At 43.9% G+C, this 23,133-nt stretch overlaps 1 protein-coding gene across 1 annotated transcript in view; it reads right to left on the reverse strand.

Annotated features, from left to right (window-relative positions):
* Positions 1–23,133, reverse strand: part of HECTD4 (HECT domain E3 ubiquitin protein ligase 4) — a 68,129-nt gene that overhangs the window by 18,337 nt on the left and 26,659 nt on the right. Inside the window, exons 18-58 of the mRNA XM_058036673.1 lie at positions 22,303–22,427; positions 21,130–21,283; positions 20,749–20,849; positions 19,777–19,975; positions 18,761–18,880; positions 17,569–17,673; positions 16,386–16,549; positions 15,842–16,075; positions 15,516–15,708; positions 15,257–15,361; positions 15,085–15,173; positions 14,611–14,786; positions 13,809–13,944; positions 13,532–13,673; positions 13,273–13,439; positions 12,633–12,779; positions 12,168–12,352; positions 11,633–11,786; positions 11,137–11,417; positions 10,534–10,723; positions 9,609–9,690; positions 8,843–9,045; positions 8,523–8,658; positions 7,740–7,922; positions 7,365–7,535; positions 6,776–6,945; positions 6,358–6,473; positions 5,437–5,540; positions 5,085–5,246; positions 4,801–4,949; positions 4,531–4,610; positions 4,250–4,413; positions 3,583–3,820; positions 3,019–3,155; positions 2,730–2,856; positions 1,982–2,119; positions 1,738–1,874; positions 1,427–1,587; positions 1,059–1,240; positions 473–678; positions 33–163 (exon numbers count right to left, since the gene is read on the reverse strand). Of these exons, the coding sequence (XP_057892656.1) occupies positions 33–163; positions 473–678; positions 1,059–1,240; positions 1,427–1,587; positions 1,738–1,874; positions 1,982–2,119; positions 2,730–2,856; positions 3,019–3,155; positions 3,583–3,820; positions 4,250–4,413; positions 4,531–4,610; positions 4,801–4,949; positions 5,085–5,246; positions 5,437–5,540; positions 6,358–6,473; positions 6,776–6,945; positions 7,365–7,535; positions 7,740–7,922; positions 8,523–8,658; positions 8,843–9,045; positions 9,609–9,690; positions 10,534–10,723; positions 11,137–11,417; positions 11,633–11,786; positions 12,168–12,352; positions 12,633–12,779; positions 13,273–13,439; positions 13,532–13,673; positions 13,809–13,944; positions 14,611–14,786; positions 15,085–15,173; positions 15,257–15,361; positions 15,516–15,708; positions 15,842–16,075; positions 16,386–16,549; positions 17,569–17,673; positions 18,761–18,880; positions 19,777–19,975; positions 20,749–20,849; positions 21,130–21,283; positions 22,303–22,427 (6,344 nt within the window). The remainder of the gene's footprint in view (positions 1–32; positions 164–472; positions 679–1,058; positions 1,241–1,426; positions 1,588–1,737; positions 1,875–1,981; positions 2,120–2,729; positions 2,857–3,018; positions 3,156–3,582; positions 3,821–4,249; positions 4,414–4,530; positions 4,611–4,800; positions 4,950–5,084; positions 5,247–5,436; positions 5,541–6,357; positions 6,474–6,775; positions 6,946–7,364; positions 7,536–7,739; positions 7,923–8,522; positions 8,659–8,842; positions 9,046–9,608; positions 9,691–10,533; positions 10,724–11,136; positions 11,418–11,632; positions 11,787–12,167; positions 12,353–12,632; positions 12,780–13,272; positions 13,440–13,531; positions 13,674–13,808; positions 13,945–14,610; positions 14,787–15,084; positions 15,174–15,256; positions 15,362–15,515; positions 15,709–15,841; positions 16,076–16,385; positions 16,550–17,568; positions 17,674–18,760; positions 18,881–19,776; positions 19,976–20,748; positions 20,850–21,129; positions 21,284–22,302; positions 22,428–23,133) is intronic.

Here is a 23,133-nt window from a genome sequence, read left to right on the forward strand (position 1 = left end):
CAGGCCCAGCCTTGCCCCTCTCCATGACTCACTCTTTTCTGAACCCAGACTGACTTTCCTTGCAGGACACAATCACAAAGGCAGCCCCAGGAAAATTCACATCCATGTTGACCTTGGATTCAGAAATTGGGAATTCTTCAGCAGGAAATTGTTCTGGTGCTGCCTGTAACGGGACAGTTCATCATGAGAGATCCCAAACAGCAGCAAACCTCCTCCCTCTTCTTTATTTATAGAGTGCTCTATACCCAATGAATTTAATTAATTGCAAATTATGACACAGTGGGAGGCCACTTCATTTTAATTCAATCCAGAGCACTACTACTGCTTCTGTTTTCAGTGTGCCCACTACAAGCTGAATAATAGAACCCACCCAGAGAAAGAATTCCCTGTGAGGGACAGCATCATGGAAATTCCAACCACACAGAGAACAAGGGCTTCTGAGAAGGGAATTCATGAAATGTGAGTATTTTACCTGCAGGAAGGAGCAGATCTGTTTGGTGAGGTCCAACAGACTCTCCTCTCCCTGGTGCAGTGTGCGAGTGATGGCCACAGTGAGCCACTCCCTGATGGCCTGGGAGTTGCCCTGGTAGAAGAGGTCTGTGGCAGCACAGGTCTGGGAATGGATGCAGTGCTGCAGGGACTGGGCCAGCAGAATGGAGCTTGAGCTGATGGTTCCATCTGGAATAACAAGGAAAACAGCACAAATTTGAAGATCACTCCAAAAGTTTGCATAGCCTGGGAAACAAAAGCTGTAGAACACCTGGAAGATTCTAAATCTCTGTTTTCAACTGGAAAACTCCTTGCCTAAAGTCAGCAGGAGAAAGGGCCCACCCAGACCCAGCCCTGTGGCTGGGATGGCCCCTCCATGCCAGCTGTGCCCCTCACCAGCCTCAGCCCAGCCCCTGGTGAGGATAAACATGGAGCTGTGGGATCACCCCAGCTCATTCTTAATACCATCATTATTAACCAGCTAATAAAGAAATACCAAATCCATTAATTTCTATGTCCCCATAAAAATACTGTACCAAAGAAGAGCTGGGACAAAACCAAGTGTTTACCAGGGAGAGGTGGTGCAAGCAGCTGGTTGGAGAGCAGCTGCAGGTGCTCCAGGGTGATGTCCCTGATGGCAGGAATGTGGAACAGCCGGGTGAACATGTGGGGAGATTTGGGAGCAAAAATATTGAGCAGAGCCATGCGACAATAGAGCTTGGCCAGGGCAGCTTCACTCCTCAACAGCTCCCTAGGGAACACAAACATTAATTCTATTAATTCCTTAACATTAAATCCAACCATGAAAATCAGATTTCAGAAGTTTGTACTGCTTAGAACAAAGCTGTAGCAGGTAACTGTACTACAGGAAATGCTCTTCAGCTAATTCAGCTAATTCAAATTGAGGTAATAATTGTAACTACATCTCTTTTTTCACCTGTGAATTTGGATGTTGGTGTTATCCAGGGTGACCAATCCATTGGTGGCAGTCCTCCTGTACCCTGCAGGTGGCCTTTCCAACATGTCAATGGGATACCAGTACCTCACCAGGACCCCCTCACTCCTCAGGTAGGTCTCCACTTGGACCAGTTCATTCACCTGCAACACCAAACCCAGCACTGTCAGTAACACAAGAATTAAACCACACTTTTCCTTCCAAGAGAGCCCCAGTCCAGCATCCTGAGCAGGTTTTGCTCCCAGCTGTGTGATGCTGATCAGTAAAAGTCCTCTCAGAGTGTCTTTACTCACCGAGTCCACATCCAGGACAACCCCATGAAGACCAAATGTCTTCAGCATGCCCCGAATGGCAAATTTGGGCAGAGCTGTTCCCACAGCACTGCTGGTGACGTTGTTGCTGTCAGGAGAGCGAGTCACCACGGTGAGACCTGGCAGAAAGGGACACCACTTTGAAGGTGTTTCCTCAGGTGACAATTAGACCCCAAACACCCCTGAGCTTTTCCTTACCCCTCAGGATCTGCTGTGCTGCCCTTACCTTTCCGCACTTTATCAATTGTGAATTTGTTTGCTTCATCTTTGATATCCTCAATGGTGGGAAGGTAGAGATCCCTTGGGATGCCTCCATTTTCCTCATACAGGAATTCCACAGTTTGCCTTGCTATATCAACCATACCTGAAAGACAGGAGGGAGTGCAAGTTATTTCCCTCAGCCACCTGAAATAAGTTCTTATTCTCATTAATAGCCCAAGCAGGTGAGTTTTCCAAGTACTTAAACACACTCTCAGTCAGGCTGAAGGATGGAAATTGGGAATCTTCCTGAGGAAGCTTTTCCTGAGCTTCTCATGGGGTCTCAGAATTCCTAACTTGCTCTGATTGTGACCTTCCCACAAACACATTGTCCTGCCAGAACTGAATTATATGAAACTCCCACATCTCCCCTTATTATTACTAAAATCAAAAAAGTTTTGCCTTGATAGTCACAGACAGCAAATGCACAGATACAGTTTCTTTCCAACCTGTTATTCCAGAATGTTTTTGTATCCACATCACAATGAATTCTGTCATTATTTATGAAAACATTTTCTCTATTTAAATAGTCCAGCACAGTAAAAGTGTTAAAGAAAAAGCATAAGCATAAACCAAATTCTAAGCACAGGAGGGAAACAGCAAGTGATTTTTTTTAAGTTTTCCAGCCCTGAATACAGTAAAATATGAAAGAAACACAGCTGCTCTCTCAGACTTGCTGCACATCACAGAAAATATGTATGGAAATAAATACAGACCTAACTGTAAAGCTCCTTTAATCTGATCCAGCCCAGACTTCCTCTCAGCCTCATTACGGAATCTTCTTCTAATTGTAGGGAAAACCTTGGTTTCCCAGGCTTTGACCAAGAGGGCATAGTGATCCTCCTGCAAAGACAAAAGTGTTTTAAAACACCAAGAAGTGTTAAGTTACTTATATTTTTGTTAGGGAAGCAGAAAGAACTCTTGCATGGCTAAATTTCAAAATCTAAATGACAAGATCTGGTTTTAGGCTGTAAGTTAGAGGAGGCAGTTTGCTCCATTCCTCACCCTGGGAATATCATCATCATCATCATCATCACTTTCATCATCTGCAATAGGAGGAGGGTGAGGATCAGGGCCTGAGGTGATGAAGTTCTCATAGCTCAGCTCCATTTTATAGTGGCAGGATGTGTCACTGTCATACTCTGCAAGATACAGACAGAAATAATGAGATGCTAATGCATGCAAAGACATCCCATGAAATTGGAGATACACAGCACTCCATGCTCTCCAATCAGGGGGTGGGAATGCAATTCCTTTTGACACAGCATAACCAATTGGCTGATCCAATCCACCATGACATCCTATTGTACCCCAAGCCCTAATGAGATCATTTCTCATTGAAGCTGCGTTAATTACGAATAATTTGCGTATTCACATAGAGGCAGACCAAAGAAGATGCTTTAATTGCCTTGTCTAAAATCAGATAAACACAGCTTTGACTTGTGGCACTGCCCCACCTAAACAAGCACTACCTAAGGCCTAAAGGCTGCAGCCAGGCTGGGTTTAAATCCCATTTCCTCGCTTGGCATTTCTGCAGGGAGGGCTTTAAAGGAGCGAATGTCACTTTACGTTGCTGAGCCGTGGCCACAGCGGCGATCCTGCAGGGGGGCCCGTGGGTGCCAGGGTCCGAGGCAATGCTGGTGCCAGCGTCATTGTCACTGTCAGAGGCCATGGCAAAGGGCAAGGCCTCGAAGTTGGCACTGATCTCCTCGGCCAGGTCCAGGCACAGGTCGGCGGCGTTGCGGTGGGCCTGGCCCTCGGCGTAGGCGAACGGCCGCGAGCCGAAGTTCGCCCGCACCTTGGTGTTCTGCAAAAGGAGGCAGGGAAACTCTCAGATCCTGCTCTGAGCCAGCACTCTGCCCCAGGCAGGAGCTGATCGCACCTCCCTGCCACCAGGATCCCCAGCTGGCACTCTGGGAAAGCTTCAAGCTGCTAAAGGCACTTTGAGCCTGGGTGCTTTGGAGCAAGGCCACTGCTGGCCAGGAATGCTGAGAGAGGAGCTGCTGGCATGGTACAAGGCATCTGCCAGGCCAGCTGCACACTGCTGGGCTAATGGGCAAAATAATGACACAACACATGCACCTGGGAGGCCTAATGAATATCTCAACCTAGCCAAGAAAGGGAAAAACTATCAATTTGCTTTTCTACAGAGCAGGTTCAATATCTTCTATCATGTTTTTAGTATTTCTGAATATTCTGAAAGTATATTAAGGACATATTTCTGTTACACACTTGCCTTTTTCTGAATGTGGACAACTGGCCACATTCCACCAGACACATCCTCCAGGTAGGGCACAAGTCTCTGCCCACAATATGTGAAATAAACTCTGCCCTTTGCTGGCTGTCCTGGAGGAGGGGGAGTTCCTTCTGTTCTTTCCCATCCAATTCCTGCTACATCACCTGGAGAAAAACACAGTCATAAAAAGGATTTCATCAGTTTTCTCATCCAGCATTTCCCTGACATTTAGAGGGTTTTCTGATGGAGCAGATAAGGATTTTAGCCATGCTCCCACATACCAGGGCAAAGAGTCACATCCAGTCTGACACTCTTCCACTGCAGCAGGCTGGAGCCATTGTAATGCACTGCTCTCCCATTGCTGAGGGACAACAAGGACACAGTGAGACAGAGGAGGATCACCACCCACCAAAGCTGTGATATCAAAAGGCAACTCAACCCTCCTGATTTTGCAAAGATATTTCAGCATTCAATTTAAAAATATGTATTGCCCTCCCCAGCCTGCTGACAAATGTACTGAACATGGTTTTTCATGTGCATCTCCAACCTACTTGTGGAAGAGGCAGGTGCCCACTGGGTTTGTCCAAGCCCCATCCCGTTTTTCTGCCTCTGTGGCAAATCCAAAGGAAACTATTGGCCCAGTGTCATCATCTGTGTCTCCATAGGAAACCACTTCAATTTCCCAGTAGAATGATGGTGCCTAGAAATAAAAATAATAGCATATTTTAAAAAGTTATTTACAAAACAGAGTTTAAAGAAGCAATTTTCTTGCTTTTCCTTTTCATGTCCTGTTGGATATTCAATGACAAAGGGCTGGAGAGTTGGGAGGTCTCACCTGTACTGGCACTGGGGAGGTGGCATAGATAAAGGTGCCCCGAGGCAGGCCCCCACCTGCACTGGGATCAGCCAGGAAGGTCACAGCAGTGAGGTGTGAGGAGAACATGCAGGCTCTCACTGGGGGGAACACCCTGGATGGGCTCCACGTGATTTCTTTGGGCTGCAGACACAACAGAGCAGTTTATTCTCCAACCACAATTCAAGTCACCCACTAAAATACAACCACACAGTCTGAGGGGCACATTTAATATAACCCCCAACAAATCACATCCCAATAGAGAAATTCCCATTAAATATTTCAAGAATGCAGCAGCAGGGGGTTCTGGCAGGGCAGAGGGCTCTGTGCTCACCTGTCTCCTGTCTGCCTGCAGGGGAGGAGGAGGAGGCCGAGCACAGTCGCGGTACAACATCCGTAACCTCTCACACTGCATCTCCACAACCACCAGCCTCTCCCCTGCAACAACAACCCACAGCAGGCATCAGCCTCCAGCTGCTTCCTCCAGGCCAACAGAGCAATCTTAATTCAGAAATAAATATGGTGTTTGCACTTTGAGGGGGTTTGATCAGCCTCACTTACCTAAACAATGGAATTAAGGGTAAAATGTAACATATGCAAGTATCTTCTCATGTTTGATTTACATTTGGTTTGCAAAGACACTGTTATGTTAATTAAGATATAAAGTTCACTTTAGTGAGCAAGTTTATGACCTAGCAAAAGCAGGAAAACAAAAAAAATTATATCTACTATCACAAAAATCAGTCCTTGCTCTTTGACACCTAAATCTCTTGGATCACACCCTTCACTTCAGCCACTTTTTCTCTGGCATGTTCCTAAAAATTTGCCCCTGAACTAGGATTTCTGCTGGGCCCAGTGCCTATCCTTAAACAAGGAGAGCTCAAGGATCAGGAATATAACAAAGCATTGCAAAAATCAGCAAAAAGGTCATAAAAAGAAAACATAAAAATGATAATGCCAAGGAATGCAGAGTAGGATACGCTGGAAGCAAGGCAAGTGGAGAGTGCAGAAGAAAACCAGGACTTGCTGCTTTGATACACAGAATAATCCTGTTCTGGCCTAAATTAATGCCTAGTGTTTAGTGATTTAGGCTGATTATTAGCTGCTCTTCCATCAGCAGCTCTGCAGCTGTGACAAGACACTCTGTCCTGTGCCAGTTCCTGAACTCTGGGTAGCTGGAGGAGAAAACACTGAAATGATTTAAAAGCTGCTCTGCTTCTGACCTGAATATGCCAAGAAGGTGTTGGCTACATACCAGGGCTGCACTCCTGGGCCACCAAATTCAGAACTTCCACAGCAGCTGGGCACTGTTGAATGAATTCTTCACAGAATGAGCTGTCTTCCAACAGCTGAGCCATCACCAGGCATGCTCTGAACAGAAAAACAATACATTTCAAGTGTTACAAAGTGTGTTGAATTAAAAGCTGGCATTACAGCAGTGAATTCAAGGGTGGTTTAAGGGTGGTCTTAACCCTGGTTTAAGCTGGACCCTCCCCAAAGGCAGCTTTTCCCTGCTTCCTAAATGGATTTATTGAGGCATTTGCTCAGTGTGTTGTAGGGACTCCCATGAACAACACCCAGACACTAAAAGGGAGCAAAGAGGAATTTGTGCAGCCCCAGAGGAAGGGCACAAGAACTCATGCAATTCCCTGGGATGTTTCCCCAGGACCCACCTGGTTCTTATTTCAGCAAGGAGCCGGACCACTGCCATTACTGGGGTTGAGCCATCTCCTGTTGCAGGAAGTGAGGTGTGAATAGAGAGACTTCCCTCCTGAGGGAGCAACATGGACTGGACTGCCTGTACTACCTTCTCAGTAATGGACAGTTTATGAAGAGGCAATGCCTGATGGTGGGGGGGCACGGTAAAAAGTTAAATTCAAGTAGTTAGTTTCTAAGAAATGAGGGTGTTTTATTACCTGGAGTTAATTCTTATATTTTACTATCACAACATCAGCAGCAAACACCAATAAAAGAAAAATAAACAAACCCCAAACCAAGCCAGAAATTAACCAAAAAACCTCCCACCCAGTATGCAACAGAATATCTTTAAGCATAAAAGATGAATATTCATGTTACTTGAATGAGAACTTAAACATATTGTTAATATATGCTTTAAAAAATAAGGCAAACATTACAAATCATTTATAAGCAAAGATGAAACACTTTTTTTTACGTGCTGCAGATTAATAGTCAGTATGCTGTGACAGAAATAAAGCAAGAATCGAGATTATACTGCATATTGGAGGTTTAAAACTCCCATACCTCAGATCTTGGAACACAGAGCCTAGACAATGGAATAGTTAAAGTGTCTGATGCCTGGGAGGTCTTTCTAGTGTCTATAGTGGTGGGTGGGAATTTGACCGTGGCTATACCTTCTTGCTCATTAATAGATGCCACAACTCCAATGCTTCCTGCTATTCCTTTGCCTAAAACCTACAAGCAAAGAAGAGCTGCATGAGATTGAAGGTGTTACAGCCAGGAATCAGTGTCTGACACCACACACCAACTGCACACACAAGCACAGGGGAAACAAAGCTCCACAAGCTGCTGTTCCACAAGCACATCCCAGCGCAGGGAGAACCTCAGGAGAGCAGCAATTCTCATCTAGGATATCAAATATGAGCAGTGCTGAATTACCTGTACTTCAGAACCTATTTTAATTGTCTCCTTAAAGCCACCCAGAGCACACAGGGCAGCCACTGCCTGCCGAGCAATCCTTTGAAGTTTTGCCAGCTTCCTTCCACTGCTACTCCCGTTCTCCAAAATGCTCTCTGCATATTTGCCAAGCTGTGGAATGTACATCAGAGCCCGAGACAGAACCTGAAGACAGAAGCAAAAATACCAGGGAACGACTTCAAAGCACAATTCCAACAAAAATGTCCAATGCCCCAAGCCTCCAGCCCACACAGTCTCAGCAGAATTAGTTTTGTTCTTGAAGAGAATTATGTAACTTGGAATATTCCAAGTTCTCTGAAGTGTGAGCACCATCAAAGCCTTGACCATTCCCTGGTAACTTTTAGGATAAAACACAATCTTGGCAAAAGTTTTTGCTGAGGATTTCACCTAAGGAATAGATTAGGTGCTGCAGGATTCAGAGGAACATAAAATCAATGTGTTTTGTTCCAGCCAAAACTTGGTACCCTCAGAGGCCACAGCCAAGGCAGAATAACCTGACAGAGGCAGGGGAACTCCCCAACAAACAGCATTAATTCCTGAAAAGAATGACAACACATTATCTAATGATGGGTAAATTTTGAGTGTTTGTCCCACCCTGAGACAGCTGAGATAGGGCTGGGTCTGTCCAGCTCCACACCCTGTGTTTAAATGAGAAAGGAGCAGCTCAGGCCTTGCTAATCATCAGATTCTCTAACTACTCAACCCCCAGTGAGGAATGTGCCACTCATGGCTGTGTTTGCTCACTTTTTCAGCAGTTGTTGTCCAGATCTGGGCTGCATTGGACTCTGGGGCCATGAGCAGGCTGTGCAGCAGGGCAATCACCTCTGCTGCCATGCTGTTTGCAACGTGCCCGCTGATGAACGGCCTCACCGGGTCCGTCCTGCCATGAGACAAAGGCAATTGGAACATCCAGTTCAAAACCACTGAATGAAAAGAAGTTTCAGGTGTCAACAAAATATACCCAAAAAAAAAGAAATAGGGAAGTTTATGAACAGCTAAATTATCTTTGAGAGCACTACAAATATTGGTGGAGAGAAAAGCAGAATGCAGGCTAAGGGATTTACCTGGCGAGCTCTGAATTCCTCTCCCTGCAAATGGAAGTTTGTGCAGTCTTCTTTTTGTCCCCACTGGACAAGCCACTGGTGCTCTCTGGATTGACAGTCTCTATGGGTGGCCCCACACTCACTATCAGCCCAGATTGTGCCCACTTGGTTGCCTTTCTAAGAGCTGCAGCAGCTTCTTCTGTAATGACTTCACAGCAGCCACTCTGCAAAGGAAATTGCCATGGAAAGCAAATGTCAGATCTGTTTGGTCACTCTGCTCATGTTGTTTGGTCACTCTGCTCATGTGCAAGTGCTGGGAACACAGCAAAACCCCCTCCTGGGTGTGTGTTAGTCATAGACAGGCTCTGTCTCTTGCTTTTTATCATCTACAGAGAGATCAGGGCTAAATTCACTGCCTTTAACATTCAATTCTTAAATTACCAGTTCAATTTCTTTGATCAAAAAGCCACCAATGAGTATTTCTGGTGCAAAAACTCAAGAACACCTCTGGAAATAGACATGAAATTTTAATTCAAGTGTGTGGCTTAAAATTTGCATTATCAATGTGCATTTAGCACTTGAGAAAAGAGAATATCAAAGGGGCTCAAACCTGACCTACAATGGCTGCAGGAAGCATCAGCTGAAATTCTTTTTCATCATTTGATCTGTATTTACAGAAGTAAATGATGAATAAAACAACATTTTTAACATCAGTAAAACCCAAGAATTCCGCCTGGCCACCAATTTTGAGGATGTTGAGCAATTCTTTGGTTATTTCTCCTCTTACTTTTGTCATGTCCCGATCCATCTTCACCACCTTCTCCATGTTGGCTCCGGTTCCCAGCCGGAATGGGCGACCTTCTGAGCTACTGCAGGAGGGGAAACAAAACACAGGAGCTTTGTTCTGACTGCTGGAGATCAAAGCTGAGCTACTCACTCCAATTCCATATATTATGGCTGGTTTGAAAGGATTTGAAACCACCTGTGCAGCTGAATGCTCAACAGCAAGAGAAATATGAGGCAGTTAAGGACATTCCCCATTTACAGAGGGAATTTAATGCTATTGAATGCAGTTATTCAAAGCAATTTAACCCTTCCCCCCTCAGGAAGAAGCCTCATGAAATGGTTTTTATTGATCACAAATGCCCAGGGCTCTGAGTTAACCTTTCCCTTGTACCTTTTAGTGGAATTTTTAGAGTATGGATTCAGCACCAACTCAGGGAGAGGGGGAAGATGGAACAAATAACACAAAATGCAAGAGATGCAAGAGGTGACAGCATTGGCATTCAGTGATCCCAACATCCAGGTGGGTGCTGAGAATACTAAAGAATCTTTAATAGCAAATTATTGTCCAGCTTATGCATTATTAAAGCAGTGCTTTTAAAGCCATTTTGCCTTGACAGTTCTATTTGTTAGTCCTACCCAGCTTGTCACAGCATAAACAAGATAAATGAAATTCCATCAGAAACACTGAGTCTAAGTAGCTAATTTTTCATGAGATTGTTTTCAGACAGATGAAGATGTTGCCATGTTCCTTTGCATTATCTTATTGCTTTGCCAGTAAACACAACACACTGGGCAGACACTTTGCTTTCCCATTTACTCTCATATCTAGGATGTTTTTTTCTGCAGCTGCAGCACTGGAAAAAAAGGAGAAGATAAAGGGAATTGGCAAAATTGTTTCTAATTCCAACCCAGTGAGCTGAGATTACCTTAGTAAAGGCTGAAGGACTTCATGGGAGGACTGATCTTCTCTTTTATGGATAAAAATAGAGAGTTTACCATCCACTGCCTCGCTTTCTTCTCCAGGATCTTTATCACCTTTTATAGAATTTTTAGGGCTGGCTTTTGCCAAGGTAGTATCTGGCTCAGAGGCAGTTGGAGAAAGGACTGTCTGGCAGCCTTGAAACAGAAAGGAAAAAAGAAAACAAAGAAACACAACCATGAATTTTCTTACCCTTGGAACTAATGCTGACACATCTGGGTTGTGGCTGAAACATCACTGAGACCCACTTTGGTCTGAGGCCAGGGAAATGAGGAGACAGATGGAAAGGCACAGGAATATCCTGCTCTCAGAAATATCCCCCAGTGTTTGGAGCTCTCTGTCAATACAAAAGCTCCTGGCACAGGGTGCCCAGAGAAGCTGTGGCTGCCTCTGGATCCCTGCAAGTTCCCAGGGCCAGGCTGGATGGGGTTTGGAGCAATCCGGTGGAAGGAGTGGAAGGGGGTGGATGGATGGGCTTTAAGGCCCTTTTCATCCCAAGATTCCATGGAACAGGATTCCCTTGGGCACAACCCCAAACAGCTGCTGGTACCTGGCACAACATAATCTGCCAGCTTTGCCAGCAGCAGGGAGGCAATCTTGGAGGCTGGGTCACTGGGATCATCCTGCTCGCTGTTCAGAGAGGGCACTGAGTAACTCCAGGGAGGCAACTCCACATTTCCACAGTCCTCAACACTCATGAGAGGCAGAGCAGCACGACACAACTGCAGGATTATAAGCACCAGCTTTGGAGAAGGACGCTGATCCAAGAGAAGGGACAGAAGCTTGGACACACAGGCTGGCTGGCTCAGGATGGCTTTACCTATGTGACTCCTGAAAGGGAAAAGAATCTTGAAATCAAAACCAAGTTCATTTATTATTTACAAGATAGATTAAAAGCAATTTCAGTGTCTGACAAAACATCTTTAGCAATTCTTTCATAACTTGACAGCACTGATTAAACACTAAGGGTCAGTTTTAGAATGGTTAAAAAAAAATCCACAAAAGATCCCACAGAAAGAAAACACTCCAGAGGAAAGGCCTGGTACCTTGAGAGGTCATTCAGAAGGCTGAGGACATCCTGCAGTGCATCATTCCCTGCAGCCTGGTTGCCACAGCACTCAGTGGCTCTGGCCAGGTGGTTGGTGAGGAGGCTGGAGACCTGCCTGGCCAGCCCCGAGTGAACAGCATCTGTGGAACCCCCTTTGGAAGGGATGGAAGAATGCACAGCTGTAATCAACAAAAATCAATGTACACACCACAAAAATAACCCCTGATACATCCACCATTAGCCAACAGCCACGTGTAGGTTTAAGCGTCTTATGGGTGAATTCTACCACAGGAAAAATGCCAAATGATCATTTAATCTCCAGGTTCTCTGACTATGTTTAGAGAGAATCAAGTGGCAAAACTTGAAATTATTTTCATGGGGAGGAAAAATAGGCAGTATTAAAAAACATGAAGAAGAAAATCTACTGAATTTTGTATTCACTTAAGAATCCACAGAATCCATTCACCCAAGTCATGGTGAATGCCCTCAGGCAGTTGTAACACACACAGCAAAGATATTCCCAGTGTTCCTACCTTCTTCCTTTTCCCACTCCACACAGCGGTTGGCCAGCACCTGGAAGGCAGCCCAGGCCATGGTGGCCACCTTCTGTTTCTTGGTCTGTTTTTCATTTGAGCTGGACTCTGTCTGGCTGCTCAAGCTGCAGAGCCTGTCCATGAGCTGCACCAGCCCACTGCGCACCAGACACTTCTCCTCACTCCTGCAGGGGAAATTCAGGCTGGAATCAACTTCTCCATCACAATGGCAATGCAGAACTTGCTGTTAGCTCAGTAATTAATTAATTCACTTGAGAAAGATGGTTCTGCCTCTCCCTTGTCCCCCCTAGATGGAATTGTGAGGGAATTTAACTGGATGTTCTCAGATGCTCCTCATGATGAGTAAAGGGGATGTATTTACACTATTTAACACTTCTCCTTAAAGCAGAGCCTACTAAGGCCAGGTGTGGATGTTCCCCATCCCCTCCCCAAGCCCTTGCCCACCTTGTGTAGGGGATGGTGCACAGGAGGCCAATGCTGTTGGCACAGGCGATGGGGTACCGGGCACACAGGGACACCACTGATGTCATTGTCTCTCCAAAAGCCTCCTGGACCTGCTCCACCATCCCACCACACGTCAGCTCTTCAATCCTGTTGAGGGTTAAATATTGGCAATTGAAGGCTTCAATTCACAGACTTCCAAGTGTAGCTTTAAGAAAATAATGATCAGTGCATGTTAAGAATTACTCAAGAGACACTTGGAAGGCAAACTGCAAGTCACTCATTTTTCATAGGAAACATGAACAAGGGAGTGTGGTAGTTACAGCTCAGATATGATTACATCTCACTACAGATACAGAATACAAAACATTTACTACATTTCGATGACAGTATCAGCTGAATCTACCACTAATACCTAATTAACATCAATTTAGAATTAAATCAAGAGAGAGGGACACCCTCCATAAACACCTGGGTTCAAAAACATTACTTAGAAGTTTCTCCCTTTTCACCCCACAAGAGTCAAAGTATTTGTTGCAACCTTAGCTCTGCCAACTTGCGCCCTCACAGCTACTCACTTCTGGCTTTCCCTTGTGTAAAGCAATTTATTCCCTACCACAGAATTCTGGAGAAATGCACCCACCTTGGCCCTCCCTGGAGCACCATTGTCACCGGGCCCACCAGGTGGGTGACGCCCCCGACGCGCACGGCGGCCGTCAGCAGCTCCCTCATGTGCACCAGCGCCTGTTTCCTGGTGTTGCCACGTCTCCAGCGGGTCTGGGCAGCCAGCAGGAAGCTGCTGCTGGACACCTGCGAGGTTTGGGAGGGGATTTTTGTTACACACAAACAAGGCACCTCCTGTTTCTGAGCAAGCTGGAATTTGAAATGAAATAACAACATACAGCTTGGTCAGGGTTTGTCCCGATGAAGGCAAAGAGCTGTCCCAGCAGGACACTGTAGGTGGGTTTGTCCCTGCTGTCCTCGATGGCCAGGGACTGCAGCAGGGTGAAGGAGCTGCTCCTGTGGCTGGTGACGTGCCGGCGCCTGCGAGGGAACCGCCATGTTACACCTGGCAGCAGGGAGCTGACCCAATCATCACAAATACTGTGATAAACTTGATCAAGCTGATCAGTGGGACACACAGAGGTGGGAAGGGGAAGGGGAAGGGCCCTGCTGTACCTCTGGCTGGCCCGGGCAAACTCGATGTCCTCGTTGCCGATCATCTCCAGGTCGGACGGGGCGGACATGCTGCGCAGGAACACGGGCTGGCGCACGGCGTGGGAGATCACCTTGGCCTCAGAGGCTGACTTACAGGCTGAAGTGTTATAAAATAGTAATAAAAAAGATCATTCCTAGTTCAGGAAAATATTTACAAACTGGCTTTCAAATCACTGGTGGATATCCCAGGGGAAGCTGAAAGACAGGATGGGGAAAATCCATTCTAAGCAAGAATGTGGAACTCAGATCTGAGAATTTTCCTGTTTTCAACCCTGTTGAGAGTTAAAGATTTGGAATTGAAGGCTTCAATTCACAAACTTCCAAATGCAGCTTTAGAAAATAATAATCAGCACATGTTTAGAATTACTCAAGGGAAATTTAGAAGGAGAACTGCAAGTCACTCAAGTTTTCATATGAAATATGTAAACAAGAGAGTGTGGAAGGTAAAGCTCAGACATGATTCAATCTCACTACAAACAAAACACAAATCCAGCTCAGAGGATTTTCCAGTTTTCAGGTGTTGTTTCAAATCAGATTTCTTTTTATTTGGTTATGTATTTTTTCTCAGTAAATCAGGAGACTTAAGTTTAAATTCCACCTATTATTACTCATCTTTTTATTTACCATCATCATGGCAATCAGAAAACAAAGACTTGACTTTCTTTATTTTAACTGAATTCATTTAATTTAGGGGAAAATAGTTTAATTTAAAGCAAAAGAGGTAAAAATAAGAGGTAGAAAATGTTGGTAATGAGAGACATACCTGGAGTCTCTGCAGGGGTCCCAGATATGCTCCTTGTGATCCCAGACTGTGCTGCAATGGTCACATGCAACAACAGCTCTGCTCTGTTCATCAAGCTCTTCACCAAGGTTTTTGTCTTTGCTAAGGGATGAGAGGTCTTCTGGATCAGTGAATTCACCTCTTGGAAAAACTTCTCCCTAGGATTACAAAAGGGAAGTAAAAGAAGCCAAGTCAATGTTTGAATGCTTTCAGAAAGGAAGTGTTACTGAGGGAAAGTTCAGCTAAACAGAACTTATGGCCTCAGTCTGTTCTGTGCCAGCAAAGGAGAAAGCAGAAAAAAAATGGAAGAAATAAACAAGTGATTCCTTAGCAAACATAAGGAGTTGCAGGTTAACATTAACATATTTAGCACATAAGTTTCTAATAATGTCATCAGATTCTTTTTTAACTGCCTGGAATCTCCCTGAAGCTGCCTAAATCTTCACTAATACTGACCTTAATGCCAGGACCACGTTCTCGAGATCACTCCCATCAAAAGAAACTTCCTTCATTGAGCACAGAAGCTCCAGCTCCTTCATCTTGCTCTAAACAAAGGCAAGGAGAAGGATGAGCAGGTTTTGAGGAAGCAGAGTGAGGCACAAGCACCCAGAGCAGCCCCAGGGCTCACCTCATTGAAGTGATAATCATAAAAAAAGGGGACATTGTTCTCCAGCTTCCCGTGCATGGCATCATCCACCTCGTTCTGCCACTTCTGCTCCAGCTCAGCCACACTCTAATAAAGAGACAAAAATCACACTTGCTGTATTTAAGGTGTAGAAAGGATTTTAAAAGAAGAAATCTAAGTACATTTTGTATTTCTGTGGTGCTAAAATACATCTTTACTTCTAAAACAAGCTTTCTGTTGTTTTAAATAATTTTCTTTTTACCTGCAGTTGTCTCTCCATGGCATTCAGCTTCTTAAAGGTCTCTCCCATAATTTTACAAAGTAAATCATATTCTTCAGCATGTTCCTCCTGATATTGGAAATTTATCAGGGACTGGAGAGCATCAACCAAATTGAGATGTTTAATCACACATGAAACCACCATCTCCTCCATGACTTCTGGCTGGATCACTTCCCTAGGGTTCCAGGGAAAGCCAAACTCATTAATCAGGAGTAAGAGACCAACTTGGGCAATTCACATTGATAAATCATCAGATGCTGCATTCACAAACAAGGTTAAAAACCCAGAGGGAAACAAAGGTTCCTTACTTTATACTGGGTCTAAATTGAGGCCGAGCACGTCCAGAAATTTCCCTGAGCTTGATCATGATTCCTGGGGGCAGCCTAATCCTGGGCAGGTCAAAGTAGTGTCCAACAGGAGGCACGAGCACGTCAGAGGGATATGTGAACTCCCTGTCCTCCTCGATGGTGAGAGGCAATGGAGAAGGGCTTGGAGTAAGGGCTGGAGATATCACCCCGTTGGCTTCCACCTGCCACTGGCACCTGCAAAAACGAGTAAAAAAACATTATAAGGATTTTTATTTCCCTCTCTATTTCACCCCTCACTGAGAAAAACACTTCAGTTGACACATTACAAAGATTAAATATTAATATTTGAAGTGTGGCTTGTACCAAGCATAACCCAACCCTCCTTTTACTCTCCCCCACTACGTTTTGGAGAATATTCCCTCCGTTTTAGGCAACACAAACTACAGGAAAAATGATCCAAACACCACCTAAAGCACAAGACTTGAACACAAGAAGTCACTTCCCCTCAGAAAAAAAAACAGATTAAAATTGATTTTTTTTTTACCTTTGTAAAAGTTTAGATCTTAAGAGCTCTTGACAGGTTTCTTCATCTTTGGTAATTTCTGGCCCATTGTACAAAATCCTCAGCATGGAACAGGCCAGCACAGAGAGGCCCAGGGCCAGGTCAACCAGGAATGGCAAACCTCCTGACACATCCTCTGAGGATTCCTGCAGCAGGAACAGGGAGAAGTTCAAGCAACCCACCAGGAAGTCCTTTCCAATAGATTCAAGATAGGAGATTTTTATATATAACCTTCTAAGTGTAAGATATAGCTCAAGAGATCAATCTTACATACAAAATGCTTAAAAATTAATAGCAACTTATAAGAACAACCCAAGACAAGAAGTAAGGGATTTAAACATTATTTTCCTGAACCAAGAAGGAACAGGTGAAGTTATTTTTAGTTCAGTCACCCCAACTTGTAGTGGGATTCAAGATTCCCTGTGTTTGATCCTGGAAACCCTCCCCTCTCTTCTTCATGGGCTGGAATCATTATTTCCTCAGGACTTCTCTGATTTTCAGGTTGTTACAAAGAAATCCTGGAGTGGCTTCGGGAGATAGGTAAGTCACATTTGATAACAACTATCTCCAGGAATCCCTAAGTGTGGCCATGATATTTTCTGAAAAATCCTTTCCTTAGGATTTTTTCTCCTGAGAAGCTGAGAGGCCTCAGCAACAAAATGTAAACAATGATTATCTGCTGCTGTGGAATGCAACAGGTGGATCTGTGATTGGTTTCATGTGGTTGCTTCTAATTAATGGCCAATCACAGTCAGTTGGCTTGGACTGTCTGAGAGTCACGAGATTTTATTATAATTCCTTTCTTTGCTTTTCGACGAAATCCTTTCTTCTATTCTTTAAGTATAATTGTAATATAATATACATCATAAAATAATAAATCAAACCTTCTGAAACATGGAGTCAACATTCTCTTCTCTTCCCTCATCCTAAGACCCCTGCAAACACCACCACACCTGAGTGCCAGCCCATCCACAGGGATCCCTGCACCCCAAACTCATCTTCCTTTATTGCCAACACCAGATTTGTCTCACTGCCCAAACCAGTCACTGCTGGTTTCCATCCCAAAGTGCCAAGCTGGAAGCACATTTCCCTGGATCTGGAATGTGCTGGGGCAGGCAGGAGGCAGTGGAAGCTGAAGCTCTGCCCTGGGATCCCCCCTGGATACCTGTGCTCGGACAGTGCAGGCGAAGCCCCACATGGCTTTGTCCGGGGTGTTGTGCTCGCGCCCGCTCCGCATCTCGAAGGAGAATGTGACTGTGTCTCCTTCCACCTTCAGGGGCAGAAAAGAAAACAGATTTCATGATTGAGGCAAACAAACAGGTTTTCCACACAAGTTGTGATGACTTTCAACAACAGTTATCTGGGGGTTGTTTTTATCTCAAACAAAATATTCCGATTTAATTTTGTTGTTCCTTTTTGTAAAGGTGTCTTTTAGTGGAAAACTTAATTTTGCTGCTGGCTAACTACAGTAAAACAACAAGAACCATGATAGCTGCAAAATCAAAAGCAGAAATTATCAGGGCATTATTTAGCCTTGATTTTCACTGTTTGTCTGCAAGAAACCAGGCAATAATTAACAATTCTCTTCCTGAAGGAAGACAGACAAGCTCTTCAATTAGAGAAATGACAACAAATTAATCAAGGAGCTTGCTAAAAGAACAGCATCAAAACCTGTGTGTGAAAAATAAACCAAATTTCTTAATTGTGAACAATGGAGTTCCTGTCTGAAATTGCTTTCCAGTTTATTACCTCTTGATTTCTTTCTACAAAGTGTTTTTGTTATGTAAATAAACCCAGTTTTACCGTGGGACAATGTAGCAGCACAAATATATATTAAACAAAAAATAAAATCACACTGCAGAGAGTGTGAGGGGACACACTGCCAAAGCATTGAAATGCTGAGGTTTCAAGAAGTTTGAGAGATTCTTCTTAGTTTTATTACCAAAAGAACCAATGAAATTTTAAAATCCAACAGAAATGATTGGATTTTATTTGTTATATTTGCTACTTGATATATTTGGGGGTTATTATCCAAAAAATTGATTTTAAGAGAATTTGCCTAGAACTTCTCCTAGGAGGGTGGGAGAAGAGCAATGCCATTAGAGACTGCAGACTCAAATATCTCCATCAGGAATTCCAGGAAGACACAAAACAAACTCCAAGGGAAGCATCACACGGAACACAGAGCCGAGTTTTAAGTTCTCCCCCAAGGACACAACAGTTCACTGAGCAGGGATCTCATCATGGATAACTGTACACTTAAAAGCTTGGAATGCAGAGCCATGAGGGTAAAATGGGCTGGGCATGGTTTCCAAAGGGGATTTTCTATGGGCAAAAGGGGGATGGGAATACTGTACCTTCACTAAGTCCTTGGGCCACCCCGTTCCTAAGACACTACGGCTGCCATATCCCAGTGTATTGCCTCCATACTCAGCAACCTTCCTACTGTTTGTGCTAGGACCAGCATAGATCACCAACTTCAAAACATAAAATACACTGTTAGACTGTAAGAGAAAAACAAGAAAACCTAATAATAATAATAATACTTAGCACTTCCACCGCGCCTTCGACTCTCGAAGCGCTCCATGCACGTGAACCGATCCTCACAGGCTCGGTGAGGGCAGCAGGGTTAAGTATTATTATCCCCATTTTACAGATGGGGAAACTGAGGCACACAGGGGCTGCAGGGGCTTGGTCCCTGCTCACACAGCAGAGCAGGAGCAATCCTGACTGCCAGCCCTGAGGCAGAGAACAAACTCCTTCCCTAGCAGTGAGGGGCTGATCCTGATCCCAGCAAAGGCAAAGTTTTGTCATGACTTTGGTGGGATCAGGGTTTTTTGGGGGAGTTCAATATTAATGTCACCCATTACTAATTAAAGATACTCCCATTAGTTATTTATGAGCATCAGGACTTGCTCTATGCCAAAGAATAAACAGCAGCACTCAGCAAGCAGCACAAGCAGCTAATACAAAGTGGATAAGTGCTATTGGTTGTTTTCTTAAAATTAAAATATTTGTTCCTATTAACCCAGGTAAACAAGATCTTTATTATCAGGGAAAAAGGAACCTCTCCAGCTCTGTCCACTTTAAACCAACTTTGCTGATCAAAGGAGGCAGCTGGATTAAAATTTAGGAAATAAGGAAAACTGAACATGAATAAAAATGAGAAAAGTCAAACTTGGACAGTCTAGCCAGCCTGAAATAATTTTTTTAAAAAACCAGAACTGATAGAATTTCTGAGGGGAAAAACCAACCCAAACCACCCCTCAACCCCCCAATCCCTGGAGCCTCCCACACTTGTCCCATGGCAAAATTCCCACTTCTTTGGAGGGAATTCCCTCACTGCAGAGGTGCTGAGCTGGCCCTTGCTTACCTTGTCATAGTCATACTGGGAGGAGCATCTGTTGTCAAATCTAAGATACAAACAGCGGGCTCCTGGGATGTGCACAGTCTCCTTGAATTTATAGTTATCCCTGACAGGATGCACTGTCTCCACAGTCTTGCCAGCAGCCCAGGGAGCAGGGATCTTCAAACCAGTCAGGAATCCTGGCTCTTCCTTCTCTTCCAGCATCCTGAAATTAGAGTGAGAAATTGGGCCTAAAATACAGCACAGAGATTTCTGTCATTCAATAAATTACTTCAAAATCACCTCTCAGTATTGACACAGAGACAAGGAACTGACTCCTGGCTTTAGGCAGGACTGTATTGAGGGAATTCATGTATTTCATCTATTACCATCATTATTCATACATTACATATATTCTTATTCACAAAAAAATCCCATTATCATGAATTCTTTAGTATTGCAAATTCTCCAATGCTGCAAATAAGCATTTTTATTTGATTTTAGCTGTTTGTTTCTGTTCCTAAGCAGGAGCTGGGAAACTTTGAGCTGAGACACAGCATTTAAATGCAGGAGTTAAAAATGTTATTTCTCTGTAAATTAAACCATTTAATAGCTTTGCAATGGTTTTAATTCTGTATCTCATGCTGCCAGAGCAATTTACATTTTCTCCTGATGGTCCTCCCTAGCCTAATTTATTGTGAGAGAAACATTTATATTTAATTTCTAATGCTTGAAATGAGGAAAAAAACCAGAACAGACCACACTCTGTGTAAACAACCTGAAGTTATTAATAGTTTAATTCTATATACAGAACAAAATTTGGAACTAACTGCCTTTTGCAAAAGCTTATATAAAACTGAGACAGCCTCAGAAATCATTCCAGCACACCTTTAAAAATTAATTCAAATTAAAAACTGCTGCTTTATCCCACAGCAATGGTCAAATAGACATCATAGCTCAGTTTATCCCATGAAAAGACCCAAATGTAAAGAAAATCACCTCTCATCAGGTAACTGCTTCCCTTTCTGCTCTGGAGCACAACTGGGGGAACTGTTCAGTTCTGAGAAAACTGGAGACTGGGTTTTAAGCAGCAGTGCAGTCTGTGGCCCAAAATACACAGTGTTAGGGACATGCAAACTGTAAAGCATTTTAAGAGCTCATTATTGAAATAATTAACAATTACTGTTGTTATTGACAATAAATCATGACTGAGTAGCTCCTGGAGCAGTCAAATTGAACATTCAGCATCAGCAGCTTTGGCAGCTGTTGAGGAGCTCTGAACTCTGCTGTGGATGAGTGTCTGGAGGAAGCTGAGCACATTTTGGGCCCTGCAGGCCCCAGTTTGGCCCTGGGCAGCCCAGGGTGGCACAGAGGCCGTACCTGGCTGGTGTAAAGGACCAGCTGCACCAGCTGAGGCATCAGGGCATCAGCCATGGTCAGGGTCTGCAGGTTTGGGTGCATCAGGGATGTCAGCAGCACAGGCAGCAGGTGGCCAAGCATGGTGGCCTTGGTGATCTGCTCCAGGCCTTTTAACCTGGAAGGAGAGCCAAAGTTACAGAGGAACAACTCTTTTCACAGAGCAGCACTTCTGCTTTTAGTCACTTCTGTTTCATCTTGTAACAGCAACTCGAAAATTCAGCAGAGAATGTTTGCATTATATTAACAAAATCCCCAAAACAATCTTGAAACCACTACAATTTCTCCCAAGTGCCAGTGACCTTGAATTGTTGACAATTTTTACTGAACAATCTGAGAGCAGAGACAGTAAATCAACAGTTTAATAATTACTCAGAGAAGGATAAGCTCCCCTGGGCACAGGATGAAAGTCCCCATCAAACACAAATGCACCAGTGTGGATATCAGCTCCCAGCACATGGAGCTCAAAGGACTTGAAAAGGATCTGCAGCTACAAAAATATATTTGAACACGAACTCATATGAAAATATCACCCAGGAATTGTGTGCTGTCAATAAACACAACTAATCTTGCAGGCACAGAGAAGCAGAAAGTGAAACCTGGAACACAGCTGGGACAGGGAGCTGTTTGTTTGAGGAGAGAAAAGTTCACAGCTTTTGTTTCCACCCCATTCCCAAGGTGGATTTTTAAGAGGAGGGGAGACAGGGAAGAGCAGGTGATGGAATTTGTGGGATATAAAACAACACCCAGGGATTGTCATGGATAAATATCTAATCCAGCTACTAGGGATGTAATAATCAGAAAATTTAAGATAAACAGATTGTTCTAGCTTACAGGAGGATTCCCAGCTAATTACAGTTTATTTCCAGCTATCCTACTCATAAATAACATTATAACTGACTAAAATCTTCTCAATTTGAGGTTCCTACAGAAATATCAACCTACTGATGATCAGCACTGACACAGAGAATGATTCCAAATTTTCCACCAGCTGAGTGCAGCAAGAAACAGTTTCTGTGCATTCAAAGCTCAAATCTGAAGTGATAAAGAATAATTAATGCTAACTGTGCTTGCACAATAAATCACAAAGAGCAGCAGCTCCCTGTTTCCAAATTAGGATCCTCCCACTTGTCTTACCTTTGCTCCCTGTCAGAAATGTCACTGTTAATTAGTGCTGTAGTGACTTGTTGCAGCATTTCCAAGACTTCATCACATCCTGTGAGAATTTGTGTGGCAAGAGACAAAATGCTGGTCTTGAGTTCCTAAGTGACAAAAAAGAGTTACAGGATACTTAAATTCTTAGATAATCCCCCCAAAAAAGGACAACAGAACAAAAAGATGGATTTCCAAATGAAAAGAATGATAATGTGACCTGGCAGGCCTGCAGCAGGAGATTCATCCAAGACTTAAATTTGATTAATGTTAAGCCCCAAAGTGCTGGGAGAAACTAGGTGCATGTTTTACAGGATGCACATCCAGTTTCTAGAGGGAAGGAAGCCCCAAGTCCAGCACAGGAGAGAGCTGAGAGCCAGCCAAGGTACAGGACTGGTGACACAATGTCCTAGCAGGGATGAGGAGCACTGCAGAGAGAGAAACTGAACAATGAACACGGCGTGAATAGTGAGACAAGAAAAATACTCCAAATATTCAGCATTTACTCAATGAGCCTGAACAAATCACTCCCAACTGCAGCAGCTCACAAACACACACAGCCTCAAAGAGCAGCAGGGAAAACTGGCTTAGCAAAATACCAGAAATTCAGAAATCAATTCCATTAGGGTATTATTCTTATTCTTATTATTCAACCTGCACTCCAGGGCAAACCTGGGAGTTGGATGAAGCAGTGTGAAATGCAGCATTTTAATCAACTTTTACCAACCAAAGCCTGTCCTCTAACAGTTTCCTTGCCACAAACTTTGGTGACTCTATTTCAGATAAATGATGGGAGGGGCTGTACATAAGCTTTGT

This window comes from Melospiza georgiana, chromosome 18 (assembly GCF_028018845.1).
Source record: "Melospiza georgiana isolate bMelGeo1 chromosome 18, bMelGeo1.pri, whole genome shotgun sequence".
Lineage (NCBI taxonomy): Eukaryota > Metazoa > Chordata > Aves > Passeriformes > Passerellidae > Melospiza > Melospiza georgiana.